The 23,061-nt window shown below is 36.9% G+C and overlaps 1 protein-coding gene across 3 annotated transcripts in view; it reads right to left on the bottom strand.

Annotated features, from left to right (window-relative positions):
• The window catches only part of kitlga (kit ligand a), a 28,449-nt gene extending 6,761 nt beyond the window's left edge, over positions 1-21,688 (bottom strand). The window contains exons 1-6 of one of the 3 annotated variants that reach the window (XM_052120018.1): positions 21,447-21,688; positions 7,146-7,253; positions 2,226-2,282; positions 1,972-2,127; positions 836-1,046; positions 179-214 (exon numbers count right to left, since the gene is read on the bottom strand). In XM_052120018.1, the coding sequence (XP_051975978.1) occupies positions 179-214; positions 836-1,046; positions 1,972-2,127; positions 2,226-2,282; positions 7,146-7,253; positions 21,447-21,461 (583 nt within the window). In that variant the 5' untranslated portion in view covers positions 21,462-21,688. The remainder of the gene's footprint in view (positions 1-178; positions 215-835; positions 1,047-1,971; positions 2,128-2,225; positions 2,283-7,145; positions 7,254-21,446) is intronic. The other 2 variants (XM_052120017.1, XM_052120019.1) reach the window with 2 other exon arrangements.
• Positions 21,689-23,061: the final 1,373 nt, after the last annotated feature.

Here is a 23,061-nt window from a genome sequence, read left to right as displayed (position 1 = left end):
GTAAATTTGTCTTGTTTTATGGATATTTAGATGTTTTTACTGGACAACAAAACTAAATAATGATTTAAAAACTTTTAAAATGAAAGAATTTGGCTGTGTAAACCCCCAGCCTTGTATTCCTCAAATCAATGTTAAAGTATACAATATTATGATTAAAGACATTTATATGATATCTCACCTTTTTCTGTATCATCAGGAGAACCGTTGCGTCTCTCTAGATAAAACGAGAAACAGAGAAGCATTAAAAGTCTCTGTTCATTCTTCAAAGCTTAAAAAGTCAGACACAATCTGCTTTTCTTCCTGCCCCCTAAAAGATCTGATCTGTCTGCATTTAGAAAAAAAAGAACTTGTGCTTGGGAAGATCTGAAGATTGTTCTGTAATCAACATGGTAACAATTGGACTTTCTCCTCTTCCTTTCATGCTGTTCACTAGGGAGCATCTCTTGGTTCTGAAACTCGGCTGAGGCTCTGTCATAATAGGGCTGACAAAAACATGTTGCCTCTCTTGTTTTGTCCAGCGGCCCCGTTTGAAAAGGCATAGAACCCACAAACACACACTCATATACACACACACACACGCACACACGCACACGCACAAGAATTGCAACCAAAGCTCCCACAAGAGATATGATTTAAAAGAGGGTGTTAACATTTAGAACCTCAGTTGCAAATGGGTGGCCTTCCACAAATGGCATTCTGCGGATTCACAACAGCCTCATTTAAAAAAAACAAAAAAACAACAACAACGACACAGACATAACTCTGCATTTTGTTTCCGAAATTTCTGCAATGGTTCAGTATTGACCTTTAAGTTCGGTATTGACAAATGCCTTACCATTTGCACTATGCTGTGTTGATGTTGTCGACACTGTTGTGGTTGTTGTAACTGTTCTTTTTGTGGATGTAGGACATGGCGGAGGCTCGCAGTCTTCAGCTTCTCTCGACGAATTGGCAGTGTTGAAAAAGTCCTCCACAAATTCAAAATACCTTGCCGTAAGCCACATCTCCTCTATGTAGTGACACTCAAATTCTAGCATTGAATCCTCCTAAAAGAACAAAAAATGACAAATAAAAAAAGATATTTAATTGATGCGATAAGCTTTTCCCAATGTTTTTGCAAAAGGAATTTAGTTAGTTAAGTTTATTTATAAAGTAAAAAAATTTTTTTACTTTAAAATAACAACAACAAAAACACATTGTAATCCAATAGAGTATACAAAGCATGCAGGATTATTTAATTCAAAAGTACTTAATTATTTAAAAATTAAAGGTGATATGTGCTAAAATACTTTTTTTTGTTTAGTTTATGCACAGACAACTATAGGCAAATTATCTGTAGACTGAATTTACCAAAGAGTGTAAACACTGCTTTGTTTGTTGGGCAACATTGGCTCAACTAATGATGTGACTTTGGGGTGAGGCTATCTGGGGAGTTTTTGGGAAACCGGTTTGAAAATAATAATTTTTGACATTCTGTTTGGTGACTCTAGTGATGGATAAATTACATGCATGAACGGCAGCATTAAAGTAATCCAGTGGCTAAATACATGTCTTCAGAAGCAATATGATAGGTGTGAGTGAGAAAAAGATCAACATATATCCCCATCAGTCTCTACTTTCACTTTCACATTCTTCTTCTTTTGTTTTTGGTGATTCACATTCATCGTGCATATCATCACCTACTGTTTGGGGCTGGTCAAAGGTGGAGATTTATAGTAAAAAAAAGGACTTAAATATTTATCTGTTTCTCACCCATACCTAAAATTAAGAAACTAGTAAATAATGGCAAAAACAGGCCCAAATTGCAGGCCTATTTGTTTTTTCACCTTTACCAAAAATTAAATAATTATATATATATATATATATATATATATATATATATATATATATATATATATATATATTGCTTTGGCTTACATTTTTAATTACAAATAACTGCTTATCAGTCAACTGGGTTTTAAGGTAACTTACCAAGCCATGTCCAATGTGGTACCGCATCTCTTGCAGTATTTGGACAAAAGTGCCTATATTATCTTTATTGGAGGATATATTCCCAAACTTCTGCCCCAGGCCTTTTAAGCTCACCTCCAAGTGAAATACATTTAGCTTCACCCAGCACATGCCACTCTTGAAGAAAAATTAAAAACATAAACAAAATTAACTACAATATCACCTTGTTTACATTTATTGTTGAGTTATTTTATGAAAATATAATAATAACTCACCACTTCTTTAGGTATATAACGTACTGTAATCTTGTAGTCTTTTGGGATATTCTGTTTCTAATGAGAGAAAAAAAACATAAAGTTTCAATCATACCAAAAATCTACACTGGATGCAGTCTTGAATTTCTGAACACGAAGACTCAAGAATGAAAAGTAACCACAATATAAACAAGGAATTAATTTAATTTGATTTATAACCTCCTTGTAGGTATTTTATATAGTCAAATATTAAAAATTTGCTCCAAAAATTTATATCTTAATCACTGGTTGTCAACCTTTCAACAAATGGCACACACTGTTATTGGCATTATAATTCATAATTATAATATTTAGCTATGAACAAAGCAGTACAGTAAATAATCATATTAGACCAAAGAAGGCATTTATCACAATACAAGCAAAGTAATGATTTTTGCCTTTTCTAAACAGCTTGTCAGCAGAAAAGCATACAGTATACATATACACTCACCTAAAGGATTATTAGGAACACCATACTAATACTGTGTTTGACCCCCTTTCGCCTTCAGAACTGCCTTAATTCTACGTGGCATTGATTCAACAAGGTGCTGAAAGCATTCTTTAGAAATGTTGGCCCATATTGATAGGATAGCATCTTGCAGTTGATGGAGATTTGTGGGATGCACATCCAGGGCACGAAGCTCCCGTTCCACCACATCCCAAAGATGCTCTATTGGGTTGAGATCTGGTGACTGTGGGGGCCATTTTAGTACAGTGAACTCATTGTCATGTTCAAGAAACCAATTTGAAATGATTCGAGCTTTGTGACATGGTGCATTATCCTGCTGGAAGTAGCCATCAGAGGATGGGTACATGGTGGCCATAAAGGGATGGACATGGTCAGAAACAATGCTCAGGTAGGCTGTGGCATTTAAACGATGCCCAATTGGCACTAAGGGGCCCTAAAGTGTGCCAAGAAAACATCCCCCACACCATTACACCACCACCAGCCTGCACAGTGGTAACAAGGCATGATGGATCCATGTTCTCATTCTGTTTACGCCAAATTCTGACTCTACCATCTGAATGTCTCAACAGAAATCGAGACTCATCAGACCAGGCAACATTTTTCCAGTCTTCAACTGTCCAATTTTGGTGAGCTCTTGCAAATTGTAGCCTCTTTTTCCTATTTGTAGTGGAGATGAGTGGTACCGGTGGGGTCTTCTGCTGTTGTAGCCCATCCGCCTCAAGGTTGTGCGTGTTGTGGCTTCACAAATGCTTTGCTGCATACCTCGGTTGTAACGAGTGTTTATTTCAGGCAAAGTTGCTCTTCTATCAGCTTGAATCAGTCGGCCCATTCTCCTCTGACCTCTAGCATCAACAAGGCATTTTCGCCCACAGGACTGCCGCATACTGGATATTTTTCCCTTTTCACACCATTCTTTGTAAACCCTAGAAATGGTTGTGCATGAAAATCCCAGTAACTGAGCAGATTGTGAAATATTCAGACCGGCCCGTCTGGCACCAACAACCATGCCACGCTCAAAATTGCTTAAATCAACTTTCTTTCCCATTCTGACATTCAGTTTGGAGTTCAGGAGATTGTCTTGACCAGGACCACACCCCTAAATGCATTGAAGCAACTGCCATGTGATTGGTTGATTAGATAATTGCATTAATGAGAAATTGAACAGGTGTTCCTAATAATCCTTTAGGTGAGTGTATATATACTACCTTTCATAAGTTTGGGCACTTGCCTTAAATGATTCCCATGATCTTAAAAACCTTTTGATCTGAAGGTGTATGCTTAACTGTTTGAAATAAGTTTTGTAGACAAAAATATAATTGAGCCAACATATTAATTTATTTAATTACAAAACGTCTCGGTTACTGTCATAACCTCCATCCCCTGATGGAGGGAACGAGACGTTGTGTAGACGTAGTGACACTAGGGGTCACCCTTGGGATCACCAAACACCTCTGATCTTTGAGAAAAGGCCTATGGGAATTGGCGAGTGGAATTTGCATGCCACTCCCCCGGACATACTGGTATAAATGGAGCTGGCTTGAAACCACTCATTCAGGTTTTGTGCTGAGGAGCCGAGACAAGGTCCCGTCCATTTCAGCGGGTTGTTCAGTGTTGTGGCAGGAGGGACATAGCGTCTCGTTCCCTCCATCAGCCGTTGTGTAGTTCCTGGATGTGGCCGGTATCTCTCCAAATCCAACGGTCATAGACGCTGCCTCGTGTGCCTTGGTAGCGGTTACGAGAGTAACCGAGACATTCCCCTTCTGTCATTCGACGTTGTGTCGATGTAGTGACACTAGGGGTCCCTATACAAAATGCCACGACTAACAGAACTGAGTTACGTGGAATGGCGGTGCGAGGCGGGCAGAGGTGGGTGGCTCCACGCCGGGGCCGGCCTGCTGGGGCAGGCTGTGGTTGAGCCAGTGTTGTTGCCGCAGGGGAATGGCCTTGGCGATGAGCAGATGGGGTGCGGGATCTTGAGCCACGCCGGGGCAGGATATGTTGGATGGCCTCCGTCTGCTTCCTCACCATCGAAAACTGCCCGGGAAACCGCGCCATGACCTTCGTTGCCTGGATAGCAAGTTTGGTCGCCGAGCGCAACTCCTGTATTAATCCCGGGTCAGGAATACCCTTGTGCAGTTCTTTGAGTGCCTTGGCTGGGTGCACTTGCAAGAGAGCCATGGCATGCAGGGCGGAGATGGCCTGTACAGCAGCTCTGTAGGCCTTAGCCACCAGTGACAACCTACAGGCCCTGGACGGGATCCCCTGGCTGCCCCACCGTCAAGGATAGTGAGAGCGGAGGAGCCTGCGAACCTGGTCTGGGCAGTAAAAGCTCCCATTTAAGTCCCCAAAGCGCCCCAATGATATCTGACTCATCCCTCATACCCGTAGGTAGAAGGACTGAGGCGGGAAGCCACTGGGGTGGCTTTCCCTTTGACGAAAGAAAGCCAAGACCACAACGTTGCAATGGTCATGTTCTCACAGTGAGGACATGAACCATCCTTGAAAGATTTCTCCATGTGGGTAGCACCCAAACAGGTGAGACAGCTATCGTGGCTGTCAGAAGTGGAGAGATGGCAACCTCAACCAGGAATAAAACACAAATGAAAAGGCATCTTGAAAAAGACGCTTCGTAAGTGCCACTCTTTTAGTAAGAAAATATACTCTTTGTGAGGAAAGAATATACCCTTTTTAGCTGCTGAGCGCCCAGGGGCGTTCTCTGCTCAATGCAAGAGGGGGAGAAACAACTGCAATGAGCCATAAATCCAACATCTTACTGGATACAGAGATGAATGGATCAGCAGAGTAATTCAGCTCGAAGAACACTACCGCTAGGCTTCGAAGAAAAAATCAGAATGAGTGGTTGCAAGCCAGCTCCTTTTATACCCATATGTCCAGGGTAGTGCCATGCAAATTCCACTTGCCAATTCCCATTGGCCTTTTCTCAAAGATCAGAGGAGTTTGGGGCTCCCATGGGTGACCCCTAGTGTCACTATATTGAAACAACATTGAGTGAGTGAAAGAAGGTGAACTAAAATTGCATTCAAGGGTGATACCTCAAGAAGTTGGTTGAGAAAATTCCAAGAATAAATTTCTGCAAAATCTAAGCAAAGTGTGGCCACTTTGAAGATGCTAAAATATAACATAGTTTTGATTTATTTAGAATTTTTTTAGACACAACATTTCCATTTCTATTATTCAATAGTTGTGACTACTATTATTCTAAAATGTGAAAAAATACAATTAAAATTAAAATAGAACCTAAACTTTTAAAAATAGTGACCCTAAACTTTTGAAAGATAGTGTGTATATATGTATATATATATATATTAGGGCGGTTGATTTAAAGCATTTAATTCAATGCGATTAATTTTACAAAAAACAACACGTTAAAAGAATTTACACAATTAATCGCATGCCCCGGACAATAATAGGGAAGATTCCTGAGAAATGCAAGCTTGTAGTACCACCTGTTTACTCCAGATGGCAGTAAATGAAATTTCAGCTGTATGAGCAACACGCAATTTATACAGTGAAGAAAACACTTCAGTAGGCAGAACAACACAAACATGCGTTACGTTCTTGCGTTCAAAACACTTGATGGAGCGCAAATCCGAACTAGGAGATCTCAAGATGTGTTTAAAGATTGAGTATTAAACTATATTTAATTTGACACAGTGTCCTAAACATTTTATGTTTATGACACAACGCACCTGAGATGCTACACAAGCATGTCTGACGCAGGTGCACATTGATGGGTCCTTAAACAAGCCCTCATAATACATCTCAATCTGATTGACAAATTCACTTGTGAAATGGATTGCTGTGAACTGTGTGCCAATGATTGGATTATGATCAATAATATGGTAGTAAACAATACATTGTATTCTAAAGCCACTTTTTGTATGGTCTTATCAATGATGAACTCTTCTGCTACAGGAATGTAATGCATTGTAATTATCTGAATATTTTTAATTATATATATATATATATATATATATATATATATATATATATATATATATATATATATATATATATATATATATATATATATCTTTTTTATATTTAAATATAACTATGTATAATTATATATTGATATAAATATGTATAATCATTATATATTAAATTATTGTTATATGAGGGATTTCTCAGCAAATATTTGTATATGCGATTAATCGGTACACCATGTAATTAATTCGATAAAGATTTGTAATCGATTGACAGCCCTAATATATATATATATATATATATATATATATATATATATATATATATATCTTTCCAACAATTCCAACATTAAATACATTTCAGCTCTGTTCCCTAGAGAATCACTAAATCAGCCTACAGAATGTTGAGGTCTCTCAAAAACAAAACAAAAGTTGGCAAGGAAACACCCTCGCTGATTTACAGGATAAAAATGACCAGTATCTTACCAATAAGGACATTTTTTTGATGTCATCTGTTATTGGATTTCCTATTTCACTGGAATAGGCAGCAACAGTTATGTACAGCAATAAATGGACACAGGTGCATATCCAAATCTGCAAAAGCAAAAGGTAAAAGATCAGATGGAATCTGAGATGAATGAGATGAATCTAAAATCTTGAAAAATACAGATTTGGATCAACCCATGTATATAATTTAAAAAACTTTTTTTTTCCTGGCTGGTAATTTATAATCCCATTGTTTGGGCGACGTATTAGGCAAAGCAAAAAATTTTTAAGTTTTAGTGCTGTTTTGAGAACAAGTGGGACTATTTCAATATAATAAATGAGCATTTATGTCTAGCAAACTTTCCATTCATTCTACTGCAATCTGTGGTTGCCCCATGGTAGCTTAGAGCTTAAGGCTTTTGCTCCACGCTTCCCAGACCTCTAATTTGAGCTTGTTGCATAATATGAGGCAGATTTGCTCTTAACCCTGATTACAAGAGCGATCCCACAAAACAATGCATTAGCCTTGTAGAGAGAATCAGGCCAGCAATGAAGTATAAGTGTTGCTCTGAGAGACCAGAGCAGAGGTGAATGGCAAGAAGATGAGAGGCTGTTCAACTGCAAGCTGCTCCAAGAATGTAATTGTATAATTACAAAAATTATGCTATCCAAATTGCATACCGCTAACTTTCTCTTCAAGACCATGTGCTGGAAGATTACAGCTCTTGACATGAGAAAAAAATAGATCCATTTTGTCATGGCATCAAGTTTTACTGAGTCAAACATGAGAAAATGCAGCATGTTTCTACCGACAAGCAATTTGTCTGTCCACACTGAGCGCGAAACTGTTGCACAATGTGACAAAATCACAGACAATAATGAGATATTCAATGTTTAAATTACTGTTATGTGGAGCAAGATTTTGAACCAATCAAATTTCACGGTGGAACGGGCTACACAGCGTGACACCAAAGAAATAGAAACCAAGATATCAACAAAATGTTGTGTTGCTAGTTGCGGACGTGGCTGTTTAGGACATAACCTACATGGCTTGCTGCTTTATCACATTGCGCCTGGATAGGACACAATGTTATACTTGGATTAGCCATTGGAATAAACAAATGACTAGTCAGTTTGAAGGTACACACTACAGAAAGCACTGAAAGAGTGTAGACCGTTTAAAAGTGCATACAATTCGAGAAAGATCCCTGTCAAATCGTTCCGAAAACACAAATGGACCTGCTTCTCTGAAATTCTCATTGGCCGACGAATGCTTACGTCAGTGTGCATTGCGAAGTTACAATTTTCTCAAACTTTGGTTGCATGATTGGAGCATCACTTTTGTAGACCATTGCCCTGTTCCACTAAATCCTTGCAACTTACCATCCTCATTGAAATTGGTGGATTGCTAGCATTCTTGGATGTAGCGTAGTCCTAAAGCAAATGCTACAAGGTTGTAGAGGATAGTTGAAGTCTTGATTTCCACTGTCATGTGTAAAGCATAGAAATGGAAACAATGGAATCCCATTGGCAACATCTGATTCAAGTCATTTTCAAGTGCCCCATGTTTCCATAAAAAGACAAAAATGTCCTTGTTTCCAATCAAAGAAACTAATGTATACATGAAAATACCTGGAATTCACTATCCACCTAAAAAAACACTTTATGGTTAGCTAGTCTTTCAGGCAACATGACTGGGGACTGCAGTGAATTCTCATGTGTTCATAAATCCAAGACCATCAATGACACAAATGAAGATTTGTTAAAATCTATCTTCGAAACTACAAAGCCCAGGGAGTTTTCCATTTGACTTCTAAGACTTTAAAAGGCTTTCTTAATCAATAACAAAAAGCCTTTGGTAAGTGTTGTAAACTGGGAAGGAGTGCAGTTGGACCAAACAACAAATGCCAGTCTGTCTCCTATTTGATCATGTGAACAATTCAAATTAATTTCTGCAGAAATTCTGTGCTGACTGCCGTAAATCAACTAAATATAAGCTTTTAAACCCAATTACTAAAAGGATCAACTGAGCAACATGTCGCTTTCCCAAACCACTAACCACTATTTGCCCACTCCCTTTTTATGGAATGTACATGGATAAATTCCAAAAGAAGGTTATCAAGTACTTTTACATGTATCATAAAGGTGAAAGGATGTCAGCTTGTAATGCACACCCTAAATGATCTCCTAAGACAGCGTCAAAGTATAATCTTTAAGTTTCATTGGCAGCATTACCTGCCAGTGTAGGCTATACTGCCGTTTTTAACAACCTCCAATGATTTGCCATATAATCACTGTTAGTGTCACACTAATGTGAATTAAAGATCTCAATCTTTACTCAAAAACAACTCAGAAACAAAAATGTGAACAAGCAAAACTTCATATATCTTAGCCAAGTGTGAATACATAGGATCTTACCACAATGTAAAGATATAGTACTGATGGCTATAGTTAAAAACAAAAGGAAATCCTGGCACTGTTAGTTTGAAACAACACGTCAAATGAGAGTGGTCACTTTCAATTTAGTAGAGCAAAGGAGGCAGACCATTATCTCATTAGAGCTGACCATGGGCTAAATTAACCACAGGCAGAGAGCGAAAGCAAGTTTGCGTCAACATGATGTTAAACAGTAACACTCTCGGCATCAGAATTAGACAATCAGCAGAGTCATGCACAGTAAACACTTTGATCGTTCGGGTTTATTAACTTTGCATGCTCTGCAGACAGAGCTACAAGCTCATTCTGAACAATGTCCCATTCACTATATAATCTCATTAACTAGAAATGAGTCCAGTGCAATGCCAGAGCCCTAAAATAAAATCATCTATTTACCATCTATCTTCCATAAGAATGGCTTCTTTTCATGTTCTCACAGTCATTACTTTTAAGAAACGTCATGGTGTGCATCAGTTTAACACTTCAATGATAATCAGAATCTCATTGAAAAACATTAGCTATGCTATGCATATATTAGTTATGACACAAATGCTAGCATTTATTGTTTATCGCTAACAAAGCTCAAAGCTTCAGACATGCGTGATAAACAGGACTCTACTTTCATAGCTTTCATTAAAACAAGTATCTGTGACTGAAAGGCAGATCCACAAAGCAATGTGACCTACATATGCAGTCCACAGTAGCAAAAGGACAAACATCAGTGGCCAGAAACTAGCATAATCATTTCAGCCTCTGTTATATAGCCAGCGACCAGTATCCACTCAAAAACGACTCAAATCAAATCTGTCTCTGCAAATTGCACTCAGTCTGCCTTTGTCTATATTCAGGTGCACTTTAAAAACCTCTGGCTAACCAAATAAACACTACAAAAGACGGTATCAGATGTCTTGAAGAATATTTACCCTTTCTCATGTTGCCACACCAACCAACCAACCAACCATCAACCATGACTAAAGACTAGCTTCTGTGGTAAACAGTGATGAGAGACAACCTGATTTCCTCAGTGGTATTGGCCTTATTTGGCTATAAATAGGGATGCGTAAACTACATATTTTCAAAATCTAGTTGTAAACGAATTAGTTTGGTTTCAGGTTCACCTGACCCTAATCAAATGCATTTCTTAGGGGGTGATTTGCTTGAGTAGCCTTCATGCATTCAAAAACAGCTGGATGGAGAGTAACAAAATGGAACAGAATAAAGTGTTCTCATGACACACATTGTTTACTTAAAACAGTGTCTTAAAAACACAACACTTGTGGCTGGAACCCTAAACAAAACAGTGTGAGATGTCCATTTGAGAGTATATTGCTGTAAGGGCAGTGTTTTAAAGGATCTTAATTTAAAGAGACAATTTTTAGAGCATTTTAAAGTGCAAACCATCTAAACCACTGCACATTGCTAGCATGCTAATTAAAGCATCACTGATAAAAACACCAAAAATATTTTTAGAAGTCTTGATAAATTAGTCAACCTCACTACGGCTCCATCCATGACCTATCCCTAGTTAAAAACTTGAAGCAAGCCAAAACAATGGCAGCACAATTGTTCTGCTGTATGCAGCTAAACATCTCAAGATGTATCTACACCAAATCAAAAAATCAGATGAAACAAGGCATGCCAAGTCTAACAGATTCTTACTGGTTGTGGTGACATCCAGAAGGCAACAGATTATTCTGTGATGTCTCTTGGTGAGTGCTTAAATAGAGGGCAACAGGCCACAGGAGTCCAATGAAATGCAATCTGGTCACTCAATAGCTAATTTAGAGGGAATCTATGACTGGGTGGGAGCAAAAACAACAATATCTTGTGCAATAGCCTGTCCTGGAGGGAGGCCCATTTTTTGAGAAATAAGCAAGAAAAGTAGATTTTAGTTATGCAAATGGAACCCACCCAAAAATTCTGAGGTAGAGTGAAGAAAGATGAGAAAATCAGTTATGAGACAAAACAGATACGATCGTGATATCACAGGCGCCGCATTTCCAAGCACAAAATGAGCCAGGCAGCCTAACAGCCTTAAAAAGCTTCTTGAGGTAAAACAATTTCTGCTGTGAAACCACAAAGAAATTGAACACGTAATTCTGAAATATTTGGAAATTAGAGAGGATCATATTATCTATTAGTAGTTTAAAAAAACAGATTAAATTTTTTTTACATGTTCATTGTACAGAGTGCTCCAATAAAAGCAATTGAATTATTTGCTGGTACAGTGATTTCATTAGGTTCAATTCACTTTAGAAAGAATCCATTACACAGATGGAGTTAACTTTTATTTTTAATGATCATTCACTTTTAAAAATAATTTTATTTGGCGTACTGGTAATTGCATTCATTTATATTATTTCATAGCACCGAATGTTGGGCTGAATCAACCAACATGACAAATTGTAATATTAATTTCACACCAAGGCATTTATGGAACCATTTTAATACCATTTTATTCACATTTAAGATTAGCTAAATCATGGCTGATTAGGTAGTGCATATTGGACTGAATATGTTAATTGCATTTATCAGTATAAAAATCAACCTTTATTTTTTTTTTTACAAGTTCAGCAAAGTCAAATCTTCTGGTACATAAAAATCAGATTGAAAAATCATACAATTTCTCTTACATTAAAAATGCCATTTACCTTCATCACAAAATATATATATACAAAAAATTATTAAATTGATATGCATATGATTCAATGCTTAAAGTCTTCACAAAAACATGGGAACAATTTCCAGAAAAAGTTCAAGATAACTTGGTTTTATCAAATACTAGAGTTGGGGGACTCCAACTTGTCACAGACTCGGATGCATCTTTACTCTGACTTGACTCGAGAAATCTTTCTATGGCATTTGTGACACATTAAAAAGAAAGCAAAAAGAATTGAAACAAAAATGTAATTACGAAAACAAGAAATAAATAAGCATATCTCTGCTGTAGCATGCATGCAGGCAATGTACCAAGACAAATTCCTTGTAAGTGTATCTTAGTTGGCCAATAAACCGATTGATTGATTGATGTCGCAGCCAGAGTTTCTCTCACCATGTTGACCACATACTTATACATACACACACAAGAACACTCATCAGTCAACCAATACGTTTGAATGGGACTAGGGAGAACAATACAGAACCTTGATAACTGAGATGGCTGAAATTACTGTCTACTGCCTTCCTCTTAGTGGAAGCGTATGTGCAGCCAAGGCATTGTTTGTGTCATGGTTTCAGGAGCAAAGGGTGTCATGGTTAATTAAGGACATGTCACTCAACATATCACAAGTAAAATTAGTGTTAATATTAGTTTATTTTGTCTTTTTAGGCATAATGAATGTACACATGTAGGCTTGTACTCAACGCAGTGTTGAAGCCCCATCTTAGAGGTCCATAATAGCTTAATGATTTAACAGTTTGACTTTTTAAATAGCCTAGTCTGTAAATTGTTATTGCTAAAGCAGACTGCCAAAAATATAAAATATTTAATCTTCGGCGGCACCTTAAGTGAGATGCAGCAAGTGGTATAGCTAAAGGCATGGTTGGGAGAGTTACTTTTGAAATGTATTCCATTACAAAATACCTGCTGTAAAATGTAATTTGTAACATATTCCGTTATATTAGTAACATATTCGAAATACTTTGGATTACTTCTTCAGCACTGGAAGATTTTTCACTTGTTTTGACTATAAAAACTCTGCCAGTACAGTAAGACAAAATACACGTTAAAAATACATTCTCTGACGAAACATAAATATCTCATGCAGTGTTGTTTCTAAAACAACATAAATCTAACTGATCTTGTTTTAAGCCTGTTTTTTTTGCCCTAATATCAAAGGTCTTAATAGAAAAAAATTAATTATGATCCAACGTGAATTTTCTCGATAAACAAATATGATCATGTCTGGTAACATGTGCTTGTAAAATGGCTAGAATTAGCATTTTAGCTTAGCGTAAAGCTGACAATTTACACAAGGTTTATTTCTATTTCTTCTGCTCCAGACTTACTTCAATCATTCTTCTCTGTCTGCTCGTGTGAATGTAACACATCATAAGAAAGTGTTTCACCGCTGTTCAAATGCACTTTGGATCGTATCATTTATATGTATAAATGTTTTACATCTAAATGAACTAAATATTAAATTAAACAAATGACAATAAAATGCAAAGTAATCTCTTCAGTAATCAAAATACTTGCCAATTATTTAAATTGTAACTGTAGTGGAATACAGTTACTTATATTTTGTATTTTAAATACATACTCCCGTTACAGGTTTTCCATTACTCCCCAAACCTGGCTACAGGCAGGAGATCTCCAAATGGGGGACAAACCTCCAAAAGAGGATGGGGTTTTCCAGAAGGGGGTAGTTTACTCCAAAAGGGGGTTGGGCCAACTCCAAAAGGGGGTGTCACTTCCACACATGGTTAGGGTTAGGGAAAGGATTAGGTTAGAGGCTCTCTATATCTTTGCTGCCGGTTTGGACCTCCTGTCCCTTTAAAGCGCTCTGCCTGCAGGTATATCCTTCTAAGGGTGTTTCCCACAAATGCTGTCAATTGAGCTTAACTTGTATTAAAAGTGGAATATTCCTTTAGAAATATTCAATTTTTAACATGTTAGGTCATGCAAATGCTTTTAAACTGTGCTTCTTTTAATGAGGGTAAGATCATAAACAGTTTTAGCAAAGAAATAATTAGATTCTATCTATTTATTCTAAGAATCTATGACATAGATTTTTTCTCATTACCCTGATTTTGTTCTGCACGGGGTTCCGTCTTCTAAGTGAGTGCTATTTACTATGTTAAATCATTTGTATGTATTTCCCCCAAACCTGGCAGACAGAGACATAAAACAAATCTCAATATAGACTATTTTTTAGATAGGGATACATTTAGATTAGGTTGTAATGACGCCAACATTGCTGGTCTCTTTTTTTATATAGGCTACTATAGCACCTTTCATACATACAATTAAGTACATTTCAGGAAAATCGATAGGTTGCCTTTACTGGTAAATGTACCACATGTGCTGTTCACACATGCAGTGACTTTCTGTCTTTTTTTGGTTTTGCTAGTACCATTCACACATCAGCACCAAATGCCATTAAACTCTGTGACATAATTTGCCAGGACATCTACACGTTTGCGCCGGAAATGTTCTTGTTTATAAACATGGTGGGGTATTATTTTGTATTTAAATTCTGACGCATTAAGGTTGTTGATGTTTAAAAAATTTTGCCAAATGTTTACATTATGCAGTTGCTCAAGACTCAAGGACATCCTATGAGACAACTTCAAATAAGACAGATGAACTACAAAGAACAAAATGCTGTCGCCAGCATCCGAAGGCAGAGATGCCATCCGTGGCTGAAAAGCACAGTAATGTGAACGTATATTGCTACAAAAAGTTCTGCGTGTTCCTGAAGGAGGATGGTGATTTTATATTACATAACGGAATCTGTAGCTGTTTAAGCTGTAAGAAAATATCTTCATCCGATGTAAAGAAGCACTCCAGTTTTACAATCTGACCAAGCTGTTGAGCTTTTTCTTTCTTCCGATTCACTGGTATTATGGTGCGGGGTAATCGTCATCTCCATCCTGACCTTATACGAACTGAAACTTGTATTCTTATGGCTCTGTTCAAACATACCATCAATATGGAAATGTATATTATATGACTTCTCATTAAGGGAAATTGCCAGAGCTAAATTTACCAGTATTTTCAAAAGGGTTGTGTTAACACATGACCTCTAACCTAAAAATTGCAGTACATTTTCTTGAAAAGGCTGTTTGTGTGAAAGGTGCTTCTGTTTGAGTGGCGGGGAAAACCAACAAAGTACTGAAATATCAACAGAATCCAATAAGAAATTTATTTGAAAGACATAAAAAAAAAAAACATGATTTGTTCATTGAACGTTGTCTTCATATATAGCATATGCTTTTGCTCTGTGAAGATTGTTCAGCAGGATACTAATTATGAGTTATTGATAGGAACTTTTATATTGACACATTACTTTCCTTAGTTGTGAAGGTTAAAATAAGCTTAAACTATTGATTTAATGGCTCAGTATTGAGTGTACAATTGCAAATACCAACCAGCTCCAAGATCCAAAAATCACAACATTACATTACATTTGATTGAACATTTAAAAAATTTGAGTAAAGGACAAAGGTACAAAAATTAGAATCTGGCTTGAGGATTGTGGATAGTGTAGTACTTAATTAAGCATAGAAAAAAAAAATCACATTTACTTATAGCTTCTATCCCCTTTAAGGGATAGTTCACCCACAAAAGAAAAATGTGTCATTATTTTCTCAACCTCAATTTGTTTAAAATCTTTGAGTTTCTTTTTTCCATGGAACACAAAAGGAGATGATAGGCAGTATTCAAGTCTCAGACACTATCCACTTTTTTTGCATCTTTATTGCATGTAGTCTACCTTTCATCTTTTGTGTTCAACGAAAGGAAGTCATATAGGTTTGCAACAACATGAGGGTGAGGAAGTCATGACATAATTAAAATGTTTGGGTAAACTAACCCTTTAACAACCGCAGAACTCCTAAAAGGTCAGTCTAGAAAGTTGTTGTCACTAAATGTCTGCCCCTTTATGACTATTCTGAATGCAGTTTTTACATCCAAAACATATGGTACTGTATTGAGTTTCATAGCAATATAATCACTCTGGAAGTTGGAATTTTGCTTCCGAATATTCCAATACCCTGACATCAACCCATTTATGTAAAGATACTGACACTCGCCATCTTCCATCAGACATTTTTGCACAGTTTCAAGCATGTTTACCTTCCTGTGTTGTGTGAATGGCAGCGTGTTGCTGTTGCATCAGCTGTGTGGGAGACCAGGATTCTCTTCCCGCATTGAAACCAGTAAGTAATTGCATTCACAAAATCAGTGATGAATGTGAGGTGCAGTTTTCCCTCTAAGAATAAATTTTTGCTCCACATATGTTAAGGCTTAGGGTTGGGGTTTGGGGGGTAGAGTTTATAAAATATGCATTCCTCTTCACAGTAATACATCCTTTACTGCTAAAAACATCTCACTCTACAATTTGCTTTTGGAGCCCCTCTGCGGTCGTTTCACCCAGAAACAAGCTCACATGTGCCCTTATTTTCAAAAACACTTCGGCAACGATGCTTTGGCCACTGGGAGCAGTGCTTCAAATTTCAATTAGCACAGACCGCGTTTAGCTCAAGATAAGTCAACCTACTGTTTTGAAATTCACTATGAGATCAGTCTGTCTAGATACAAAACCCACCTACATCTGCAATAGTTAACTATTTGTGGTGACTTCACAGTTGAGGAGCTAATTCTATATACATATTACACACTAATAGTGGTTAAATGTGCCAATCACATTTGTTTGGATGATACACACCATGCACATAAATTACATCTGCAAGGTGATTGCGGCAGTTTACCCAAATTGGTAAAAGTGCGTGCACTTAGGAGCTCTAGAGACAGTCACGTGAAGCATTCATATCAGATGAGAAAAATATTTAGCATTTTTAAATTGCCAAACATGCGATGAATGACATTAAATTTGCTTGGGAGGCCACAGAAAAATGTTCAGTGCCGGAAAAACACTGTCCATGTTTCTTAAATTCTCTCATTCTCACGTGAAGCCCTACCAACTGATAGATATTTTTTATGTGTAGTGTACTTCCTCATAGTCATGCAATCTGTCTGTAACTTATTTTTGCCTTTAGGCTTGGCGTTCGATTGAAGGTGTTTGATTTCATGTAAGATGTTTCACATAATTCAACCTCAGTTTTGACAAAGGCCAGTAAATGTTACAGATGACTGCAACAAAGACAGTACATTTTCAAAGATTTTTTCACATACTAGGTTTGGTTTGCTAACAGCAGTCACAGAATAGGCTACTATGAAATGAGTCCTGTCAATATAAAGTTCATGTATCACATTCCTTTCAACAGGTTAACCACCAAATCAAACGACTCATTCTTTATCAGAAATCAAATCTGAGAGTAAACATAGCTTCCCTCTACATATGTTTGCCAATGATTAACTGTACTTTGTGTAAGGTTACAAGTTATAATGCATCAAGAAAGCAATGGGATTTGTAATATAGTGGCAGGTGTGTCCTAGTCAAAGGTTTGAAAAAATGCATTCGACAGAACATTGATTTTAAAACTCTGTGACGATGCTGGCTATATTTTCAGTCCAATTCAAACCCTGATAATACCAAATTGTACTGGTATAGAATTTCTTAGGCCTAAAGATGCTGTAGGTTAGACTGAAAAGATCAAATTTAAGCCTCAAAACAATCTAAAAAATGGCATTAAAAAACACTTAATGAACTTAATGAACTCTTAAATCTGATCTTGTGGAGTAAATCTCCAAAAGCATTAGATTTCGCCAAATACTTTTGAAAAGTTGATGTTGAAACTAGGGCTGGGCAATCGAGATATATATTGAATATCGTCAATATGCTGAAAAATATTGAGATATAATTTTAAAAGACATATCACCCAGCCCTTGTTGAAAGTTAATGTTGTACGTTGTGATATACTACACTCCATTTTAAACAGCATTATTAGGCATGCAGAATTCATGGCCTCATATTAATGAGAGACTACTTGGAATATTTGTACCTTTATACATTCACACCGCAAGTTCATATTAAATGATCTAGTGAAGGCAAAAAGACGATTGAAAATACTAACCAATCACAGCAGCTAAAATACACACATACTCTTTCACATTTGTCTAATTTGAACCTAAAATCATGATGTTGATCAAAAAGCTCATGATCACATATTTTAAAACTGTGTGATGCTGCTGCATATATTTTCAGTCCAATTCAAACCCTGGAAATACTAAATTGTACTTGGTGGAATTTATTAGGCCTAAAGATGCTGTAGGTTAGACTGAAAAGATCACATTTTAAGCCTCAAAACAATAAAAAAATGGGATTAAAAACCACTTAATGAACTCTTAAATCTGATTTTATGGAGTAAAGCGTCCAAAAGCATTAGTTGTCATCAAATACTTTTGAAAAGTTGACGTTGAAAGTAGGGCTGGGCGATATATCGAATATTAACGATATGATCGAGATCATTTGGGTGACGATGTACTAATATCGCTATGATTTCAATGTGTTTTCATTTAGCTATTAGGCTACATTTCATACAGAGCACATCAGTAGACTAATAACACGAACCTTCAGGGCTGCACAATTAATCAATATAACATCAACATGGCGAGTTGGTCATACGTGTTTATTAATCCACAAAAGGTGATTTAAAGATAGATAAACATGGTCTGTGTGTGATTCAGAACAGGCATGGCGGCGCTTTCAGATCAGTTCACGTGTATTATAGAATCAAAGAAATACAGTTTCAAGGATTCGCGCAATTCAAACATTAGTAACCATTACAAGCTATTATAAAAAACAATCTACAAAAGCGTCAAAGAATAACAGGAAAGGAGGAGAATACAGCGTTTCCGGAAATGCAGAACATTGCAAACTGTCAAATACACATGGGGTGTTTCCTAAACAGCATTTATGCACCCTTGAAGGACACTTCCCGAAGGTGACGCCACTCGAAATGTCGTTCCAAACAAAAGCATGAAAGTAAAACTTGTCATAAAGGGCCCTTTCAGAAGACTTTTAGTGAAGGCTATATTTAAACTGTAATGCCATGTTCCCTTCAGAGTGGCCTCATCAAGAGCTCTGTCTTTCGAAGTGAGTAGGGTGTAGGGATGATCACTTTCGATTGGCATTTCGCACATTGTCTTTGCTGTGTCGAAATAAAAGCTCCTTGTGAATTTAAAGTAAATGCGACAGTAGGCCTACTGTCGGTGTCAAAATAAAAGCCCAGAGGTGAAGATGAAGTAAACGGAACAGAAATATATTAGGCTACTTTTGTATAACACAAATGTAATAATCAGAATAATAATGATAATTCAGCATTATATTATAACAATCAACCTGATGTGTCCCACAGTAATAATTTAGGATTATGCAATGTTCAGATAAAAATAAGTCAGTGAAGTAGCTTTGCACAGAAAAAACATTTGAAGGTAAATGCCTTTTATTAAGCTAATAGGTATCATTGTTTATGAAATATAACTATAAGGTGCATATCAGTGAAAATTATTGATGAATGATGAGTTTATTTAATAAAAAAATACTTATTACATTTTTATTTAATGTATTTAAAATATTTAATCTACTTTGCAACAATGGCTGTATGGACTAATCAATGGTAACTCTGATAAAAAACGAACATAAAAAAAAACTCTGAGGAACTAAGAGCAAATACATAATTATCGAGATATATATCGAATATCGTCTATAGGCTGAAAAATTTCGAAATATAATTTTAAAAGACATATCGCCCAGCCCTTGTTGAAAGTTAATGTTGTGCGTTTTGACATGCTACACTCCATTTTAAACAGCATTTTTCTATTATTATTTTAAAAAATAATTATTAGGCATGCAGAATTCGTGGCCTCGTATAATGAGAGACTTGGAATATTTGTACATTTATACAGTCACACCGCAAGTTCATTTTAAATGATCTATAAGGCAAAAATAGGATTGAAAATGCTAACCAATCACAGGACCTAAAATACACACATTCTCTTTCACATTTGTCTAATTTGAACCAAAAATCTTGACGTTGATCAAAAAGCTCATGGCCACATATCACCCTAAATCTGTCGTAGGCTAGGCCTACTCTCAGCAAGAGGTAAGACAAATTCCCAGCATATTAAAGAGTGTGCAAGGTGAATAACTTGTAATTCATACATGCATTTAAAGCGTTCTTGCTATCAAATGTTCTTCAGCTGGACCTTGCAATGATTTTAATCTTCTTTTAACCCTGTCTAGTGTACAGTATGTAAAACTCAAACGTAATGGTTTACCTACAGTACTTAAGTTAAAGGGAGGGACGGAAAGCGTTCACTGATGCTGTTATAAAGGCTGCGCGTCCTTTGCATTTCATTTGGGCGAGTGAATGTTTCCCAGCAGTCAGTGAAATGATTTTTTTCCCCACTGGCTTATATTCAGTTGTACAGCATGTCTAAGACAGTAAGTACACCGTATCTAAGAAAATAGAGCCAGTGCCATCTAAATTACAATGCATCTGCCAGCAACCTGCATATATACCTTAATAGCACTTATACGCGTCCAAAGGTCGCGCAGTGTTATCAGTGCAATTTTACTCTTATCTGGGCTTTTCTTCCATTGATCGTGAATGTTTTATTGGTCAGATTATCCACAAATGTCCTCGTGCAGGAAACATACAATGATGATGTGTTGTGCATCAATACATAACATTTGATTGCGCAGAATATGTTAGTGAATGTTTGATCAAATCGAATCATTAATGTCTCTAGCTGTATCGACTGTGAAATTGCTTCAGCGAGACCAACATGAGTCGGACGTTATCAAGGTTGGTGGTGTAGCCTATAGAAAAAGATCAAAACTGGTGTTGGTGGTAGGCTACTTAAACGATGATCGTAAATAAACAATTATGTGGTCGATTAACACCCCTTTTCAATGTCTAAAATCGTTATCCACTAATAAGTGAGTGCTCAAGTGCGCGCGTAGCAGTGTGCTTATTTGACACCTTCAAATTCTTAAAGCTCAACGCGAAAAAGTCTGAAAGTATGCTGAAACTGAGTTTTTAATATATATATATATATATATATATATATATATATATATATATATATATATATATATATAAAATAAGCGAATATTGTACAGTTATTTTAGCATTGTCTGCAGAAAGCACATCGTTGCAACAACGAAAAACAAACGCAAATCGCACGCACACTAGCCTAAATGAATCGCGACAATGCAAAAGCCGTTTACTTACGTTTGACTTCTTCATATGGAACGAGAGGAGTAACTCCAATGTGCGCGAAACCCTATTTTATCTTACTTCGGCGTGCAGGGAAAGGGTTCTCTTCATCCCTATGGTACATATCCAAAATCATCATAAAGTAGAATCCAAGTCGGGAGGGAAAGAAAGTCACCTAAATTTGTGTAAAGATGGTAAATATCCAGGTAGACGCTTCATAACGCTCGGCGGAGGAACGGAAGGCTGGAGAAAGAATCAAGAGTTTTTTCAACTGCAAAGCCTTTTTATCGTGTGACTTCAGCGCACTCCCGCCCACCCCGGCTCTCTCGATCGTCTACTGCCTCGGGTCTCAATTTGTCGATTTCACAATCACCATCTAAACTTCCAAGCAGGATTTATTTGATGTTTACTGGTAATCTTTGCAGGATGGAGTCGCTTGTTTAAGACGCGTCTGTAAATGGTTTTTAGATCATTTTTATTCTGGAAAGTCACTGACACGGGGCCGTTCTCGCCTGGTGGCATATGGACTTTGCTGGTTGGGAACTTAGCATCATTGGGGAAAAACGCTCCGTTTGTGGTTGTGCTGTTGGGATCTTATTAAATAATAAACCACATATAAACAGCATAACTTCAAATAAAACCCTCGATTCTGGATTTTGACCATGTGCTATAGCCTATGCCATACCTAACCCTAACCAAATTAAATTGTAATTAACGCAACCATACAGTTGACCATTCATTTAACAACATTTTGAGTGCAACAGCTTCTATATAGCTGGCCCGACCTCGTCTTTACATAAAGCCATTTGTTTCTTTCAGACTGCACATATTTGACTATAATCAAATTAATGTTCATAACAAATGTGTTTCGCTTATTTCGTGTCAGATGTGTGTGGGGAGTTTGACAGATCTGGTAAGACTGAGGTAAACAGTGACATCTACAGCAGTAGCGGTATGCTGCTCTGTCTTTGAGACACAAATAGATGTGATGCTTAATTCTTTCAAATGTTTTTTGTTCAGTTTAAGTTTTTAAACTCGTAAAGAAAGCTCATTAAATAGCTGAATGTCAAAGAGGACATGTGGTGAGCAGCTGTCTATAAGTAATTTACCAGTCTGAAATGAGTGGAAAACGTTGTGCTTTGTATAGTGGTGTCCACAGTTCAGTGTTTTTATTAGGAACGGTTTAGAGAGGCACAGAGAATAGATTCTGCTCACAAGATGTGAGTTTCTTTGTGTTAGGCTACAGTACATGTGTGTACCACCTTCCATTCACCACCATTCATATAACTGACTCGTTTTCCCAAAGCAAATTTGTCCATATAAAAAAAGATTATAAACATGTGGGCAGGGACATGCACAGGGGTGTGGCTACAGTGACCCAATCCACTGGCTCTTTGCCCATAAGGGCTGGGGTGCAAAAAAAACAAAAAAACAAAAAAACAAACATTATTACATTTATTCATTTATGAAAAGACTAACACATCTGAAAAAAGTTACTGGAGATTATTTTGTGGTGTTTTAGCATATATACATTTTTACTGTTTGCTTTGTACTGGTTTAAAATGGCTATGTTTGTTAATCTGATATCCAGACCTTCATTATTATTTAAAAACAGTCTCATATTTCTCTC

This window comes from Xyrauchen texanus, chromosome 46, assembly GCF_025860055.1.
Source record: "Xyrauchen texanus isolate HMW12.3.18 chromosome 46, RBS_HiC_50CHRs, whole genome shotgun sequence".
Taxonomy (NCBI): Eukaryota; Metazoa; Chordata; class Actinopteri; order Cypriniformes; family Catostomidae; genus Xyrauchen; species Xyrauchen texanus.
This window is presented reverse-complemented; position numbering and strand designations above follow the sequence as displayed.